Consider the following 19,761-nt stretch of genomic DNA (forward strand, 5'->3'; position numbering starts at 1 on the left):
CTGAGCACTGCAAGCCCGAATTTTAGAATATCACAATAGTGCTGTAAATCAATTAATCAATTATATTATCAAAATATAAAAACTACCTCTCCCAATAACGACCACTCCCCAATAGGAGCCACATTTTCACGGTCCCATTAGTGGCTGTTGTTGGGAGATTTTACTGTATTTCATATTTGTCGTCATTTTATTTGTTTTCTTTGCCCAGTAAGCTAAAATTTTTATCCAATGATGCACTTCATCTGGGGGGGGGGGGGGGAATACTTTGCAGTTCTATGCATATCTCAATTTAACTCGTCAAATTGCACTCAAGCTTCTAATGTAGAAGCTATAATATAGCTACAAGAATGAATATGAAATCAAAATTGTGGTGAAAAAAACACAAAGCTAGACCTATATCTGAATGAAGTTAATAAAACAGATAGGACCCTAAGGCTGGTATTACACTATAAAAGTTTGATAAAAGTCCTATTATAAAACTTGAAAAATGCAGGAAATAAGGTCAACGGTTACATTTTCTAGAATGTAACATTTTCTAGAATGTAACCAATAACCTTATTGGTTAGATTTTTCAATTTTTATAAAAGGGATTTTATCAAACTTTTATAGTGTAATACCGGCCTAAGGCTAAGAACATAGTGGGGCAGCGAGCAAAGCAATGAATGAAAAGGAAGAGAAGTGAGATGAGAATAAAGCCATGAGCAAGAAACAGCACAATAGTGGGGGCGTTTAATATAGCAGAAACTCGCAATCGACTTGGCTTTTTTAATTAAAGAATGCTCCACATCTTTAAAATTTGCAAAAATTTCATAATTATAAGAGCCAATGCTCAGACATCAATTTAGAAAAAAAAAAGTGTGGTGAATGTCATTTTTTAAAAAATATAGCTATGAAAATATTCCACTCCTATTTTTGTCACTTTCCTCCATCTTTTCTTGCAGCACTTCCTGAAAAATCAATTATATTTTCTATTAAATTTATGAGTAAAAAAATCGAGAAATATCAAATTTATCAACAAGCCTTCCGCCGTTTAAATTTATGTTATTAGCATAGGCGAAAGTGGAAAATCTGCCCCGCCCCGAATAGCTTTTTTTATTTGTATGAATATTTGTTGGTTTCATTTTTTTTACACAAGAAACATAATTATTGACACACAAATCCATCATAACAAACATTCGGTACGCTTCCAGTATGGAAATATTGACTACACAGAAAATTAATAAACAAATAAAGCTTGCTAATTTTTCCACAGAAACATTTTTTTAAAAATTCAGACTATCCAAATACATTTTCCCACACACGATGTATGATAAATTGGCATAGAACTCAAAATATAAATCATTTTCAGTTTTGTTAAGCATGTGTGTATGAAAAAAGTTTGACAGGAAATTTATGAAAATTATTCATTACTTGCTGTTTCCGTTTGATTGTCCACACCATTATGGTGATATTTTTGACCTCACTATGGTTTCTTAAAAGCAAAAACAAGCCCTTTGATAGCCATCTTGAAACCACACACAAGCAAGCAGAGCAGCGGAAAAAAAATATCTTGATTCCTTCGCTCTTATCATTTGCCGTGGAGTTCTTGCCCAGCTGCAGTGCGCAGCACTAGACGCAGGTGCATTGGAATCCGTGTGTTTGATTTCGCTGCTCCGATCTCTTCCCTCATTGCTTTGCTCTCTGCCTCACTACGTTTTCAGCATAAGATGCAGAAAAACAGGATTCAAGTCAGCCACTTCAATTAATTCTCGGGGTCCGGATATTTATGAATTACTCGGAATCTAACTCTTATTTCCCTGCATATTGGCTATTGTGATAATCAAACAATTTTCATCTCAAAATTAAACAGATTAATGTTTAAGAGTACTATCATACTATCATTTGTTTTGGATGAAGGAGAATGTTTGCTGTCCTAATCAAATGAAAATCTTGATAAAAAATTTTAAGTAGTATTGTGTAACATGCAACATTTGAGAGGGATGATACTGTATCAATTTGATGCTTTAGAACATATTAGTTTATTTGATAGTTAGGGAAATCTTTCAGTCAAAGTTGTAGGAACTCTGAATTTATGTTATTAGCATCAAATACTCAAATTGTCAGAAAAAAATGTGTAAAAAATATTCACAAATCCCACTATACTTTATTCTGTAAGGACCCATGCTTTTCCAAAATCTTGATTTCAGTGACCCAGGAGAGTTGATATCATCACTGCTATTAACATATTTTTAAAGTAAATTTTTTCATCTTTTCATTTAAAAAAATACCTCCAAAATTTTTAAAAATGAGAATTACATTTCAAATGTATTTTGTAAACTTGAACTACCAATTTAAGTAGAACTATCTCTGCCATTTATTTTCTTGAAAACAATTATTGTAGTAATACATTGAAAAGTAGATTCAAAATGCAATATTCCATATTTGATGTCACAATATTTAAATCAAATTCCTTTGCATTGTCTTGAGTGAACTTTTATTTTTTGGGTCTGAACTTTTTCCAGGAAGAGAAAAGTCAAGAAGAAGATCCTTTTGCCAAGTTGAAGGGACAGAAAATGGTAAAATGCAGAATTTGCAAAGACGACCACTGGACAACCCAATGCCCTTATAAAGATCGCCTTAGTACATTGCCTAGTACAGATATTCTAAAGGAAGATGCTAAGCCTGTTGCCAATACGCCAAGTCCATCTGTGGAAAACCCCAGTGAAAAGAAAATGAAATATATTCCTCCAAGCATGAGGGATGGAGCTCGGGGACGAGGAGAATCAATGGCCTCTTCATCACGAGGAAGAGGTGATTTAAATTTGTATAAAATTTGTCTTTTTAGCTGTAAATTTTGAGCTTACTCTAGGCCTTGACAAATAAAAATTATGTTGACAGCTAGTTTTCTTAGGAGCCAATCATATTTTTCTTTAAAACAAAACAGTCAAAAATATATAATTTTTTCAAACTTTTCTGGAACTTGGTGACCCCTATGTATATGAACGCGTGACATTATTCACAAAATTTTGTGTTGTCACTCATATAAAATTTTATTACCTGGCAACTGGGATTTGTTTATAAGCCTGACTTAGTCCATTTTGTGTTACTGAATGTTTCAAGTTGGCATTAAGCATTCAAAACTTTTTAATTGTTTTACAGCTCATGTAAGAGCACATTTCTATGCTCTTGAATTGGATAAGTTCATAAGCAGTTTGTATCATCGAAAAGTTTTATGTTGGGAGATAAAATAAAACCTATCTAACAGGTTTCTTTGTTCAAAACTGACATGTCTTCCTTGGTTTATTGTTGTTAGAGTTGGGAAAGGGAAAGAAAACTCATCTGCACAAAACTTGAAAAAGTTGCTTTCTTGAAAGATCTGGCATTTTACAAAGGGTTTAGTTTCCACTGTGCCAGGCAAATTCCAATTTTTATTTCATGAGAAAAGATCAAGTTGACTTGTAATAAAACGAAAGACAACTGAATAAAGCATTAAGCTTTTTGATAGCAAATTTTCTATCCATTTTTTCCCCCCCAATATGTATTTTTATTTATTTTTTTCCCAGATGAAACAAGTACAATCAGAGTTACTAATTTGTCGGAGGATGTGAGAGATGCAGATTTGCAGGAGCTGTTCAGACCGTTTGGTATGGTTTTCCCCCCTTTTGTTTTATGAAATAAAATGTTAACATTCTTTTATGCATTTGTCCAAAATATATATATACAGTGAAACTTGGCTACAACGATACTCGATATAATAATAAACCCCCTACAAGATTTTTTTTCAAATCTTGTTTGGAATTGTCCGTGGTCTAACATTAAACTCATTGATACTACGATAAATCTCTATCACAATATTTGTTACAAGGGATTTTGAAACTGCTGCAACAATCTTTTTATTTTGCTCAAAATTACCTTCAATTTTTTTTAAACTTGTCATGCAAGGCTTCGACTTGGCTTACTTTTCCTAATTTTAGGTGAAATGTCCTACTTTCTAGGTTTTGTCCTATTTTTCCTACCAAATCGCATCAACAAAATTCAATTCAAAATTCTTTTAAATGAAAAGGGAATTGTATTGAAATATTTGCTAAATAATACAAATGTAGATTGCAATTAATGATTCTGCCAAACAAAAAGTTTTTTTTAGTTTATTTGGGGGATGTATGTGAGGCTATGTGGTTTATTATTTTTCTTTTGCTTAGTTTGAGAGTTCAAAAAATAATTTTGTGCCAGTGTGTGTTTTGAGTAATCATTAAAAACTTCTATCCGGATAGAAAAAAATCATTTTGTATTTACTACTTGGTGGTCTTGAACTATTCATTGTACAGTAACTAACATTCATCATTCAACATTATTGTGCACATTTTGTATATAGGTGAAACAACAGTTTGCATAATAAAGCAGTTGGATAAATAAACCTATTCTAGGTTTTGTGACCCTGATGTTACCCAATAGCATTCAATTGTCTTTATTTTTAGGACATGCAAAGGCATAAACAATGTTTACTTTGTTTATCTGCAAAGATCTAGAAATGAAAGTGCTTTATTTGTCAAAAACAATGATGCTCTGGCATTGACAGTAAAATGTAAACAAATCCCTTAAAAAATATATGGACAGCACATTTACATTGGCCCTAATTTACAAATTTTGCACTGTGCTTTTGAAAGTTGTCTCGAAGGAGTCTCATTCTTAAAAACTTACACGTCTTCATAATTTGCTCTGTATCGGGGAAAAGGGTTGAGACTGGACTTTGAAAGACTCCTAGAAAAAAAAATGTAATATATATTTTGAGATGAGACAAAATCTTTGGTTGCTAGTACACTGTTTTGGCCCAAAATTTTTTTGTTGCCAATTCATTTCTGTCATTTTGCTTTGGCTGAAGTCATCTTATAGGATACTGAAATAGTGCTATGAAAAAAAAAATTGCTATTTTTAAAAAAAATAAAGTTAATAAATTTTTTGTTCCCCCATAAGGTTATAATTATGTTGTCTTTGCCCCCCCCCCCATCCTACTTTTTCTAATTTGAGTGGGAGCTCTGCATATATTTTTGTTTTTCCAAGGTTGTCTCTCTGTATTTTACACTGCCTGATTACCAAAAGCATTAAAACTACAGTAATTTTCACCTCTCATAGAACTACCGGAGTGGTCAGAATGACTTATTTCTATAGAAATGACTATTTCTCAATTAGGAATATAAGTTGCTCCGTGACAACCACCCCTCCTACTCAAGGATTCTGTTAAGGCAATAACAATTAAGGTTTGCTAAGGATGATAGACATCTGACATAAGGGATTCAATGAAGCACGTTGGGGGGACAGAGTACATATGTATATTGCTTTGTGTGTTCATGAAATACTGAGGGCGTGCTTCAGAAAAGCTTTGGGGCTCGAGTGGCCTGAATCCTTTGAGTTATGCCTCCCGCCTGCTCCCATCCCAGCTGGAGCAGTCAAGAGATTTCACATTTATAGACCAGAATATAACTATATAGTCTACAAAAATTTGTGTAATCCATTAGTTGCTGTTATGCATGTAGACTGTTGTGGAATTGTAAATAACAAAATAACGAAGTGTTTTTATATTGGTTCAATGATTTTTTTTCCTTTTGAGTTTTTATGCAATTTAAATTAATAGTGTTATCAATCCAGTTAATAAAATTCAATATATGTTTTTTATCTTGTGTATCACAGGTACCATAGCTCGAATCTACCTGGCTAAAGACAAATTGACTGGACAGTCTAAGGTATGTTGGTTTAATAGTTTTTTACAGTTATTTCTAAATTTATTACCGTAGTTATTTTATCCTGTGAGCTATTGAACAGTATGATATAATTAGATTTTATTTTTCTGTCACATTAGACATCAAGGAAAGACTTTCTGTATATTGGTGCTAAGATGGAGTTCATCTCAGCACTCTAATATCCAGAAAGTATCTTGATAAAAAAATTTTTACCTTGCCTCCCCGTGGAAGGGTTAGGAGGGGGGAAGAAATGGCACAAGCTCTCTTACTGGCAATTTATTGGTGCATGCACAGTATACAGAATTTTATTTATTAAAGCGAATATTTTCTCTCCTATGGGCGATACAATGGTCTGGACTGTGTACAGGAAATTGCGTTATTTAACTGTAAGTTAAATATTTTACCTAGAAATATGCGTGAATATTTCTATATAAAGTATTTTATGGGAAACAAATGTATGGAGCTTAAATTTTATTTAAAAAAAGTTGTAGTGGTTCTGTTGAACAGAAAATATTTTGTTTTTTTAACTGGGGTACCTGTTCCAAAAAGAAAAATGTAAATGGATCATGTTGTGGTAGTGATCAGAATTATAAAGTTGATTTTTTTTCCATTATTATTAATCCATTGTGATTACAGTTAAAGATAATTTTGGGGAAAAACTTTCTTTTAAAGTAAATAACACACACACATTGTATTTATTTTTAAAAAAAATTTCATTTATTTGTTAGCCAAAAAAGTTCATTTTATTAGTCAAAATATGCTAAATTATGTTGAAGGCATAATGATTTGTAAAAATTAATAACAGTAGAGAGTTTTTAAACAAAACTTTTTCCCCTTTTGTTGATGGAAAAGGAAATAATTTTTATTGTTCTATAGGAAGTATTCTAAGAATAATTGAATAGTGTAGTTGATCAAAATAGGTATTGGGTTAATTACAAACTAGTTTGACTGTAAGAAATATGTAATTACAACATTATCAAAAACAAATGCAAAACAGATAACACCTGATGTGTTTCAACACAGTTGTCAAGGATAAAAAAATCTAATTTATTTTAATGTTGAAGACTGAATAAAGCAGTGCTCTGATTGATTACTCTTTCTTCATACTTTCAAGTTTCCCTCTTGTGATAAACTTCCTCTGCATTGAAGGAATACTGAGCGTGGACTTTTCATAAGCTAAGGCATTTCTGAGTGATTTTATTTTTGTATCTTAAAGTGAAATCACCTGCTCTTTTTGATTTTTTTTATTTGTTTGAACTGTGCTTTGCCAAACCTGAATTTCTGACTCTTCAGCTAACAATGTGCAGCTGTTGGAGATCAACTTCATGATCTTCACATGCTTCATGTGTGTCAATACGTTTTAAATGCTCTCCCCATTTGTTCTATATAACCAAGGGGACCAATCCCCAAGTGGATTATAGCAAGTACCTTATTACTTCATCTGTGGGACTAGATCTTTAAATGTGGTTCAAATTTTAGGTTTCTTGTAGGCAAATGCCCCAAAGCAGAATATGCTGAAATGTGCGACATACATTGCAGAACAACCAGTTGCAGAACAATCTAAAAGAATTTTAATAAGAAAGTGTAAAAAAACGCTATTATGTGCATGAGTTACTTACACCAACCCAATGTATATGCAAATTTTTACTGCAGAACATTTTCCGTCAGCTGAGGGCTCGTTGCAGAACATCGCAAAACTTTCTGCTTTGGGGGGGGGCAAATGTGTGACAATATCACACATTTGCCCCCCCCCCAAAGCAGAAAGTTTTGCGATTCCCAGGCCTGGAAGGGTTCCCAGCAACCTGGAAAGTCAGGGAGAATCAGGGAAAGTCAGGGAATCGGAAAACGGTCAGGGAAAGTCAGGGAAAATATGAAATATTTGTCAAAAGTCAGGGAAAATTCTAAATACTTGGGAAAAGTCAGGGGAAATTTGAAGGGGAAAAAATCAGAGGATAAATCTACGTTCAAATGGTTTACCTTCACTTTTTTCCATGGAAGATTATTTTTCAGATCCCCCAGGGAGAGGAAAAAAAATCCTTATCAGCATTTTCCTCCAGATCCCCTACTGAGAGAAATGTCTTATCAGTTTAAGAGTGGGATTTTACAATGTTGGCCAAGAAACAATCTGCCCTCTGAGTAAATAGATGAAGGGATCTAAAGTGGAGAGACCCTCCTTTCCATTGTTGAAAGCAAAGCCAATATATCAGTGCTTAACTTCTTTTCTATTTCTTCTGAAAAAAACATTTTATTTTCTTGTTTTTTTTCCTGCCTGTGGGTAGAGAACCTTTAGGCCCATTTCACACTGAGTGGACGTGGGTCCAGATCCCAGATTCGCATGCCCTTTCACACGAGCACTAAAGTTCTAAAAAATCTTTAGTTTGAAATTTGTGCATAAAAACTTTTTTTCCCCAATTTTTGTAATTATTTTTCTCCTTCACCCCTGATTCAGTGCTCATAGGCAGCCTAGAGCTATTCTTTGGTTTAATCTAGAGCCCCATAGAATAATCTTAATAGTTTAACCTTAACATAAAGATGCCTTTTCAGTTTGATCGTCACAATTAGTCAATGGGAGAACATATCTCAAAATATTTTCAAAAGGTTTTGAAAAAAAATCTAAGATCTGTCTTTTTAGAAAATATGAAATAAAATTCCAAAAACACATCCAATGATGTTCCAAAAAAGAAAAAATCAGGAGATATCAAAAGACTTTGCAAGTAGAAAAAGGGGGAGGGGTGAAGACTTTCAAAATGTCTGTGCTTAGAAATATTCACATCACAATTCTGTGTTAAGCCCGGATTACACTATAAAAATTTTATTCTTTTACAAATGCAACCAATAAGCTGATTGGTTGCATTTTCTCGAATGTAACCGATAAATTTATTGGTTGCTTTTTTTCAAGTTTTATAAAATAACTTTCATAAAACTTTTAGAGTGAAATCCCATCCTTAGATTAGTCACTTTTTTTTTTAAGTTTATAGACTCAATATCATGTAACGTATATATGTAGGTATTGGGGGTGGGACACACACACCAAAACTATTCAAGTGCTTAGGGCTTTCAAACATGTTAATCCAGCCCTGAGTGAACGCCGTACATGGATAACGTTGTTTAATAAAAGTATTTAGTTTTAAAAATAAATAAATATTTAAAACAATTTTAAATATTTATATTTTTAAAATAATTTTAAAAATTTAAAAAGAAAAAATTTAAAATTTGTAATTAAATTTAAAAGTTATTAAAGTTCAGTTGTTGGCAGGTTTTATTATATAAAATTGTAAAGTATGGACAAAAGGCAGTTAAAGTTGCTATATCTCCTTTATCTCAGAAGGAAATGGAGGGATAGACATATATGTGGGTACATCCTATTGATGCACAGGGACCTTCATATGGTGTTTTTATATTTATGTCAAATAATTAAAAAAATCCATGCGAAATCATCTTGAAAAAGTAGCCAAAGATGTGGACTAATTTGACCCGCATCCGCGTCGTGTGAATAGCTCCAAATAACCTAATGTACGATACTTGTATGTGTGGATGTGGAGCCCGCACGTAGGTTTTGACACATGCGGATGCCATCCGAACCCACATGAACACTTCAAAGGTGAGGGTGCATTCCACATCGTCTGAAATGCTCTGTATATACCAATTGTTAAAACTTCTTCCGGACCTGCGTCCACATCCGCTCCGTGTAAAAGGGCCCTTAACCTTTATATGTTGAAGAATGATTTGAATTCAGTTATCTCTGTGAAATTTCCAAGGAAACTAGTGTTGTGTACAAGATCATATACACTGTTTGATTTTGGAAGGAGTGGTGGTGGCGGCAAAATATTAGCATCTGTCTGTAATGTGCTTTTCAATGGTGTATTACTGTGAAATGATATACAGTTGCCCCACCCCGTATTCGTGGTTCCCGTATTTGTGGTTTTTTTCCCTTTATTGGATTTTTTCCTCAGCAATCGTCATTTACATGTTTTGTTTACAAAATTTGAGTTGTGCCTGTTTAGGATGGCTCATTTGTCTAGTGCTACTGATAATGCTCCGAAAATACAAAAAAAAAAAAAAAAAAAATTATATATGTATTGACTATGCTTGGCAAAAGTAAGCCAGTTGCTGCTGTGGCTCACCACCAGATGATTTTCATGATATAGATCCCCTCTATATTACGTTCTTCACATGTAGAAAGATTGGTAGAGAAAGTCTTGTCAACATACTCCAACATACTTGATGATATGAAGAAGAAACGGCAAACAGAAATTACAATGTTCTTTCAAAAAACATCACCAACAATCAATCACTGCACCCTTGTTTATATTTCCTTATAATTTTGCGTTACCGTGCTCTTCTCATGATGTTCAATAAACAAGATAAACAAAAAATCTATGGTTTCAGTTATTTGCAATTTCCCATATTTTCCCCACCCCCAGAATGTAACCCCCACAAATACGGGGGAGGGGGGTCGACTATAATTTAGAGCATAGTTTCCTAATCTTTTTTGGCCCATCACCACCCTTCAGAAACTTTTTTCACCCATCGCCCCCAACACAATCTAACCCATAGGATCCTATATTACACCTGTAGCTTCTACCGCCCCCTGGGACATTCCATCGCCCACGTTGGGAATCACTGATTTACTGATATTAGATGGTTTAGAATTATATATGCGTGTGACAGAGTACGTGCATTTGGTCAGGGAAATTTTTGAATTTGGTCAGGGAGAGTCAGGGAAAGTCAGGGAAATGATCAAGTGGATTTTGCTGGGAACCCTGTATTGAAACCAAAATTTGGGGTAGTTTTTCATTTTCCTTTGATCTAGCTAGAATGAATGGAACCACTATTATTTTCTTCTCAGGTGTAGGCATTATCTTTCATCTGCATTTCTGCAGTATAGTGGAAGAGGTGGTCTTTTTAATTTCTACATAATTTTATCAATTCTACTGTCATATTCATGATCTTGGCAATCGCTCTATTGTCTTTCATTGCAAGTCTGAAGCACTGAGTGGATATTGTTTTAATGATGTAAGAGTGAGAAGCTAAAAGTTTTTACTGCATTGGATGGCGGGATCTTGTAGTGGGAAAGGGCAAAAAGTTTCCATTCAATCCAGCTAGATTATACAAATTTGAAAAAATTCTCTCCAAATTCAGTTTTAACTGTACTTTTGCCTGCAAGAACCCTAAAATTCAATGGGAATATCTACTATATTCTACATAGAGATTGTCTTCTTGGTTACATAGGACAAACTATATATAGGAGAGCATTGAAAATGTAGTATTAACCAAAATGGAACCACTGTGGATGTGAGATATGATGGAACTATATGTTAAATACAATGAAGTTTATTGATCTGCGAAGGTCATACAAAAAAAATAAAATCACACTTTTTTTTTCAAAGCTGAATATACTTTAAAATAATTTTAAAATACCTTAGTTTATGACAAATTCTTGCCTGTATTTCTTTAAATTACTTATAACTTTAATAAAGAAAATGTAGACTGGATCTTACACTGCTAAAGTGACTAAAAACACCTTGTTTTGCATATACAGTAGAACCTCTATTATCCAGGTTAAATGGTGGGGGAAGGCAAACATAGATAACCAATAAATATGTTTAAACCACCGGGAGTGAAAATTTAAATTAAAAAAAAAATTACAAATAAAAAAGGATTTATATATATTCAGGGCTCCCACTTCGTCCTACGTTTCCTACCAAAACCTATTAACAAAATTCATATAATTGATTTTAATTGAGAAAGGAATCATCGATATAATGCCAAATAATGCAAATGTAGATAGCAATTAATGATTCTGCCAAAGCAGAAATTGTATGGTTTTTAAATTTATTTTCGGGGGGTATGTGGACCATTTTACTGGTTTATTAATTTTTAATTTGTTTAGTTTGAGGGTTCAACAAGTATAGTTGTGATTAAAACTTCTGTGTCAATGGAATAAATAATTTTGTATTTACTATTTAATGGTCTTGTACAGTAACATTCATCATTCAAAATTATGGTGCACATTTTGCCTATAGGTGAAAAAGAACAGTTTGCATAACAAAGCAGTTGGATACATAGGCCTATTCTTGGTTTTGTGACACTGATGATACCCAATAACATTCAATTGTCTTCTGTATTTTTAGGGCATGCAGAGGCATAAACAATATTTACGCTCAGCAAAGAGCTAGAAATGAAAGTGCTTCATTTGTCACAAACGATTACACTGGCATTGAACACTAAAATTTGAACGAATCCTTTTAAAAAAGGGATGGACGACACAGTAGTCATCTGGTGCACCTTGACTTATATCAGACCTTGTAATTTGCACATTTCGCACTGTGCTTTTGGAAGTGGTCTCGAAAGAGCGTCATTCTTAAAAAACTTATTGTCTGCATTATTTGCTGTGTGCATTGTTAGAGTTGACAGACTGGGCTGTGGAAAACTACAAAAAAAAGAATAATATATATTGTGAGGGGACACAGAAAAGAATTATCTCTGTGGTTGCTAATACCCTATTTTGACCAAAAATTGTGTTTGTTACCAAGTCATTTGTCATTTTGCTTTTGCTTGAGTCAATCTTACAGGATACTTAAATAGTGCTATGAAAAGGTTTTTTTTTAATTTTTCAAAAGAAAAAATTTTTCGGGGATTTTTTATTATGCTATGATTATGTTGTCTAAGGGAGTACTCTTTCTAATTTTTTGGTGGAACCCCTGTATATTTTACCTGTTCAAAATGACTGTCCAGTGTATAGTATTATCCTTGCAAAAAAATTAATAAATAAAATTTCTTATTTCTGCGATTGTGTAGCCACAATATTATTATACTGGGCTTCACTAATGGCACAATCCTTGTTCCTTGCCTTTCAGTTGTTGAAAAAAGCAATACATTTTAAACAACACCCCTTATGCATAAGGAGCCTTTTTTCAGCATCGTCTGTAATTGGCTATAAACCTTCAAATGTGGATCACCCCTGGGCAATGTCTGGTTCTTAGATCTTGTGTGCATATATATGGGGGGTGGTGAGGCCTGCCGTTTGAATGGGACATGGGACCTCTGAGAATGGGGTGGGGAGTTCAGTAAAAGAATGAAGAAATCCAGTTCTATGAAATGAAAATGTTAGTTTCCATTAACAAAAAAACATTCACAAAATCTTACATCACTGATAAAAAAAAAAAACACATAGGAAAAGGCTTACCACGAAATTATGTATAAATTTTTCTTACACGATTAATCTGTTGCCCGGATAATCTAGGTTCTACTGTAGATATATTAAGTGGAGGTGAACACACACACACACTAATTTGACATGTTGCAACTTGGCATCATCTGAACCACAGGGACATTTTTGATAGCAGTTGTGAATTTCTTTTATTATAAATAATTGTCTCAATGGCTAGCATCCAAAGTAGCTGGGGGGTGGTCCTTAGACATTTTTCAGGGCCAGATAGGAAGTAAGCAAATTCTCTTCTCTTTAGTACCTTGTTTCATTTTATATTTTCGTTTAATCAAATTATTCTAAAAATCTCTTTTCATTGTGATAAATAATGCTCAAATTTTTTTATCCCCACTGTTCTCTATTTCTGCTCTTTCACTTTTGTAAATGCAGCTATTTTCCATCATGTTCCAACTAAGAAGTAGCTGACTGTAAATCATCCTTCAGAACTGTGATCAGTCGTTGTTGGAATTCCCCTTACTACTTACTATTGTTGGAGTTCATTACAAGAGAGAAACCCAAAAGAGAGAGAGCGCACACATTGTTGCCTAATTTCTAATATCTCTGACTCCAGAAAAATTCTTAATTTCCTAAACTTTACCTGTGATTGCTAAAAAATTCTCTACATTTAGGGGGGGAAAAATTAATCCCAAAGAATTTACCTGAAAAAAGGCTGTTGCTTTCGATTTCGGTCCATGAAATGAGATCACAAGCGTTGTGTAAATTTTCATGCGACACCATTGTGACAAATCAAAAAAAAAAAAAATTGGAAAGAAAACACAATTTGCCAATCAGCCAGTGTCAATCCAGTCTTTTGACATTCAAAATTAGCATGAGCATGTATGTATCTGCTTTATCCATATGGCCCATTGAGTCTGTATGTCCAGTTTCAGGCCTGATGGAGATTGGTTGGCGAGATTTGATTTTTGAGAGTTAATGACAGGTAATTTAACCTACTAGTTGGCCATGATTGGCGATGGCTTGATCGCATGATGTCATGTTTTTGCAATGGGATAAAAATCCCTACAATTTCACTTTTAGTAATGAAAAATTCATACAATGTTTTCAAAGATCCCTTTTATATATTTATTTTTGTACAGAATTTGGATCCTTTCAAAAAACTTCAGAATTCTCTCTCTCTCTATAGTTGGCAGCTACAAAAAAGTATCAAGAAAGAGCATCCAATCAGATAATTTCTTCAATAGGGGAATCATTGCTTCATATATTTTTTGGCAAAGAGTTATTGTTTTTCAATCAGTTTGACTTTAGAAATTAAATGTATCTTGTGTTCAAAATAAAATATTTTTTTAAATTTTTCAGGGTTTTGCGTTTATTAGCTTTCATCGCAGAGAAGATGCTGCCAGAGCTATAAAACACATAGATGGCTTCGGCTATGACAACCTGATATTGAGTGTAGAGTGGGCCAAGTTAGTATTTTTCATCATTTTTAAATGCCAAATACAGTCAATTCAAAAATCATTCAAAGCTCTCTGCAGCCTATTTAAATATACATTCGGCTTCTCATTGTAAGTGGGTCTGACTATATATACATGGCACACTCTCCCTCCCTCGTCATAATGACACCATGTTAAGGTGACTATTCCATTATAACGATTGGTGGGATAGGTCCCAAAGGTTTTTATAGAACGACTATATCATAGGGTTGGCAAGTTTTTGCCGCAGTGGAAAAAACCGCGGTAAAACCGTCCCGGCAAAAATAGTTTTTGCCAGTGGCAAAAATTCAGAGAATTAAAAAATTGGATCTATCTGTTTTGAATTCTATAAATAGATAACCATAAAATCTTTTACTTATGAATTTTTGATAACAAATCTATAAAAAAATGTTTTAGATGTATATATTTTTTAAGATCAAGTAAAAATACCCAAAACTGGTTAGAAATCTTTGTTTACTTTTCAAAAATAGGGGGGGGGGGAATAGATCTGTGAAATTGATGTTTTTCTGTAACAAAAATAAGTGTCTCCTCCTTCCTTCCTTATATCTGTTTTGTATTCTGGATAAATTAGGCCAAGCCCTTATTTTTTCTTTTTGTTCACTAGAAGGGGAAAAAAAGAATTACTAGGGTGTAAATCTGTTTTTTCTTTTTCCCCAACTGTGTCCTCTGATTACCAGGTATGAAAGCTTTTATGTATTTTTTGGGAATGGACAAAACGCACCTTTCATCAGTAAAGTGGTTAATGAAACTAGTTCAGATAATCTTGACTTGCTCTATGAAAGTACAGAATTTTAAACTAAAATCCTTTTTTCCTGGAATCTGTTAACATTTCATTATGCAGACAAAGGGGTAGGAGGAGCAATAGAGGGAGAGATAAGCATTACTGCCAGTCAAGCAGCTTGCCTAAGTTCTTCATCAGTACATATTTTCTCTTTCTCACCACAACCCACTAGTATGAACAATAATGCTAGGATACAATGAACATAGGAGTGGAAAAAACAACTATATAGATTTTTGAAGTGCATCACAGTAGAATGGGGTGGGACTGGAGGAAAATGCTAATTCCTGCTCCTTTCATTGGTTTTGGCAAGTTGGTGCTACATTCTTATTGCAGTACTGGTCACTATCCTAGACTAAAATCACCATTTACACCTCAGTAGTTCATGTATTCATCCCTTTTTGCTAAATCTTTAAATTGATAAGTAAATTTTAATTTTTACATCACTTATAATTTTTGATTAAAAGTGATTAGAAGCGGAAGAAAAAGAGATAATGTATGGCATTATTTCCTAGAATTGAAAAGTGATGGCAAAGTTTCAGCTAAGTGCAAAAAATGTGGTCATGTGCAAAGTAATAAAGCTGCACAAATGAAAGCACATATTGCCAGATGCAATTATGAACCTTCATTTTCTCTCTTCCCGCTCTAAACACTGAAAATCATGATTTCCAAGATGAAGAAAATCCATCTATCAAGAAATTTAAAAGTATTTAACAACCTTTAGATGTATTTGTTCAAAAGACGAGCAAAAGTGAAAAGGATAAAATTGATGAAGTTGCAAAGTTCTTTTTTGGGTGTAATATTTCCTTTTTTCGGTTGTGGAAAATGATATTTTTAAAAATATGCTAAAACTGTTGCGCCCAGGATATAGCCCATCATTTCGGAAAGCTATTTCAAATGACGTTCTCACCAACATTCATTGTGAGATGGAAAAGGAAATGAAGGCAGTATCCAACAAAAGTGCAACTTTAATAATAGATGGTTGGAGCAATATACATAATGATCCAATTACTGCAGCTTGTATCCAGATCAAGGAAAACTCATATCTTGTGCATGCAGAAGATTCTGGAGCAACGAAGAAAACAGCTGAATAAATGCAGCTGAAAAATGCAGAAACATAAAGACCTGCAAAGCAAGTTTCAATGTCAGATAAAAAGTGTTGTAACAGACAATGCAAAGAACATGGTAAAAATGCGGCTTGAACTGAAAGATACTGATGAACTTATAACGTATGGATGCTCTGCTCATTGGCTGAATCTTCTTGGTCAAGACATAACACCATCAACAGTTACAAAACATGTGATCGAAGTACAAAAGTACTTCAGGAACCATCATTCTCCAGGTGCTTGGCTCAAAGAATGTGTAGGTTACGCTAAACCACAATTACCCTGCAGTACTCGCTGGAACAGTCAAATAATTTGTTTAGAAACTTTCAGTAAGAATCACAGCTCCTATACTCAGATTGTCACTCAAGAGAAATTGACTCGAACATTGTAAATATTGTAAGAGATTATAATCTCTACTGCAATGTTAAAGATTTGCTGTTGCAGTTGAAACCAGTTTCAGATGCTTTAAATAGCATACAGAGCAGTCATTTGACATTGGCAGATTCCTGTCATCTGTGGTGCGCTCTACTAAAAAAATCTATTTTGAAGTCTCATATAATCCAAGTCCAAAAAGCATTTCACTTAAGCAGTTCTACCATACCATTTAGTTGCATATTTATTACATCCGAAATACAGAGGAGAGTTGTTAAATTATGAACAAAAAGAAAATGCTCGAAAGTGGTTACAGAGTGTAGATCTCACTTACATACCCCTAGCAATAAAATTTGATCTAAAGGAATCGCCATTTCCTGAAACATACTTTTCTGCTGGTGTGATTGAATCGGTTGCAGCTAACAAATGGTGGGAAAGTGTTTCATCTGTTTGTGACATTTCGAAGGATTTTTGCAAACCAATAGCACATTTACAAATTTGTCCTGCAAGTTCTGCTGCTATAGAACATTCTCAAACTTTTCATTCATTCATTCTGATATCAGGAATAAACTTTCATTGGAAACCTCTTCAAAACTCCTATTTTGCTATGCAATGTTAAAAAAGAAATAATTATCACAATCATCTCTTTGCTTTCTCAAGAATGATGATCTCAATGAAATAGTAAATTTTTGGTTGCTAAATATTCATTTTTATACCATGTAATTTTATAAGTTTCACATGTTTTTTAAGTTTTTATATTCAAAAGACTAATTCATAATTGAAAAACTAAGCTTGCAGATGTGCCAACTTTTGAAATCCAGAAATCCGGAGATTCTCCCGAGGGGGACCCCCCCCCCCCACCCCCGGCACTCACAGACTCGATCAAAAAAAATTTAAAAAAACATTATTATTTTTTAATCAATTAAGAAAAAGCTACATTTCCCCCCCCCCCAAAGGCAGATTCTGCACTGCCCCTGAGCAGAATATAATTTCATGTCAGTCTTTCCGTGCAGAATAGAGAAATCACATTTACATACTGTTCATAAAATATGTTTCCTTTCATGAATGCTATCAGTGATTCTATCTTGGGTATATGAAACTCTTAGAAGCTTTATATTTTAGCTTTATTATAGCTTAAAGTTTTATATTTTCTTTCTGAACACGTTTAATCAGAAGAAACAATGAAAAAAAACTCAAATTACCAAGCTGTTGACGAAAAAAAGTGTTTACCGCACGGCTGTTAAAGAAATACAATAACGATTATACAGGAATTACGACAACCAAGGTCATGCCCCTGATAAATGATTGCCAATAAATGCTACGAAAACGAAGTCGCGTCTTCGCCAGTTGCTTAAATAGCGGTCACAGATTTTTTTAAGGCTGCTCGATGGAAATGACCACAGCTGTCCTCTATGGGTGTTTTCTTTAACGACGATGGTAATCATTAACGCCACGGCAACGCGTAAAATCTAATTTTCTGCCAAAATCCGGAGAAATTTTAACAAATCCGGAGAGCGGGAGGAAGGATGAAAAATCCGGAGTCTCCCGCCTAAATCGAGAGAGTTGGCAGGTCTGGCTTGGTATGTAAGTAAAAAGAATAATTTTTGCCTGGTTTTTTCCACTTTTTGCCACTGTCCCGGCGAAAATCCAACCCTGCTATATCATATATGTTTTACTTTTAATATAAAGACCCCCCCTTAAAATATAACATTCATTTTCAATGGGACAAAGTGGCTTGTTATATAGTGCGTTGACTGTATATTGTTTTTTTCTGATATCCTGAGTTCAAGGGATTTTAATAGAAATGAATGAAAATTTTAAAATGTGTCTAATATATACATATGCAGTTGGAACCTTGTTTATCCGAACATTAATTTTCTGAACAACTTGGTCAACCCAACACCTTTTCAAACTAATTTTAAGTTTTCTACGGTCAATGATGCTCAACAGTTAGTATTTTCTTGGAACTTGAATCCTCTTTTCTTCCAACTCGATAGCTTTGCTCTATTGTACAATAATTCAAATAATTGTACATACTATGCCTGTGAGCTACAGATGTAAGTAGGAGGCAGATCCGGGTACAATGTATGTAGTAATAAATGATTGACAAGCAAACAAATGTGAATAGGAGCAGATTTAGCTGTCTTTTTTTTTTTAATCTGACGAATTCATCTTAAATTCTATTTATTCCTTTGCTTCATCGAATTAGTTTCAAAATCGATTTTCCGAAGACTCTTCGGTCCCAATGTGTTCGGATAATCAAGGTTCTACTGTATATAACTTTTTTTCCCATCTCATTGTGCATGCATTTAAAACCATTCTAGGCCATCTGGATCCAACTAGGGCATAAATGTATGAAGGCATGTTCAGCTGAAAAATAGTGATGAAGAAGAATTTCACAACTGACATTAAGTACTTGGTGGTAATTTTTTGGAACAAAGGCTATGTATTTTTATTTTCACTTTAGCTGAAACGATATTGAATAAAAAAATTAATATCTGTATGTAAACTGCTGTTCGCACAAGTTGGCAACAAAGGCAAAAACATATAATTGATTTTTTTTTTCATTTTTTATTGAATCATCATAAAATGGATCAAAAAAGCTATTACTTGCAAGATTACAAAAACAATTAGAAATTCATAGTTAAGTTACATATTTAGAACAGATGCCAAAATATTAGAATAACAAGTTTATTAATCAAGGTCCATTCCTGAGAAAAAAAAGTTTTTTCAGGGAGCATTATAGAGGGTAGTTATATACACAGATGCACCTAGTCGCCCAGATATGTCTCTAAATTTGGTGCCAACCCATATCCATAAAATATTTCCTTTCCCTGATACGGCAAACCTCATATAATCTTATTGCATGCATAAATCAATGATTTTACTGCAAACCGCTGTAAAACACAGGCTGTGCTTTCAACTGCTGTGATTACACTCCATAAAAATTTTTCTATAAAAATATTAATTCATCTTTTTTATTGCTTAACTTTTGAGCAGCAGTACATATAATGATAAAATGTTTCACTTCGAAATTAAATTAGAGTTCATACAGTCCTTGGCAATCCCTGAAACTTCTTGATAAAAAAAAGTTCATTTTCAAGTCTTTAAAAGCCCTTAAAAAATAACC

General features: G+C 33.7%; 1 protein-coding gene across 1 annotated transcript in view; it reads left to right on the forward strand.

Moving 5' to 3' along the window:
- Positions 1-19,134, forward strand: part of LOC149065623 (eukaryotic translation initiation factor 3 subunit G-like) — a 37,752-nt gene extending 18,618 nt beyond the window's left edge. The window contains exons 7-11 of the mRNA XM_089253777.1: positions 2,502-2,790; positions 3,543-3,623; positions 5,665-5,717; positions 14,242-14,348; positions 18,956-19,134. Of these exons, the coding sequence (XP_089109903.1) occupies positions 2,502-2,790; positions 3,543-3,623; positions 5,665-5,717; positions 14,242-14,348; positions 18,956-18,974 (549 nt within the window). The 3' untranslated portion in view covers positions 18,975-19,134. The remainder of the gene's footprint in view (positions 1-2,501; positions 2,791-3,542; positions 3,624-5,664; positions 5,718-14,241; positions 14,349-18,955) is intronic.
- Positions 19,135-19,761: the final 627 nt, after the last annotated feature.

The sequence above is a fragment of the Pholcus phalangioides genome, unplaced genomic scaffold, assembly GCF_987345545.1.
Source record: "Pholcus phalangioides strain wild (caught in Gottingen) unplaced genomic scaffold, Ppha-v1.0 ptg000039l_1, whole genome shotgun sequence".
NCBI classification, from domain to species: Eukaryota; Metazoa; Arthropoda; class Arachnida; order Araneae; family Pholcidae; genus Pholcus; species Pholcus phalangioides.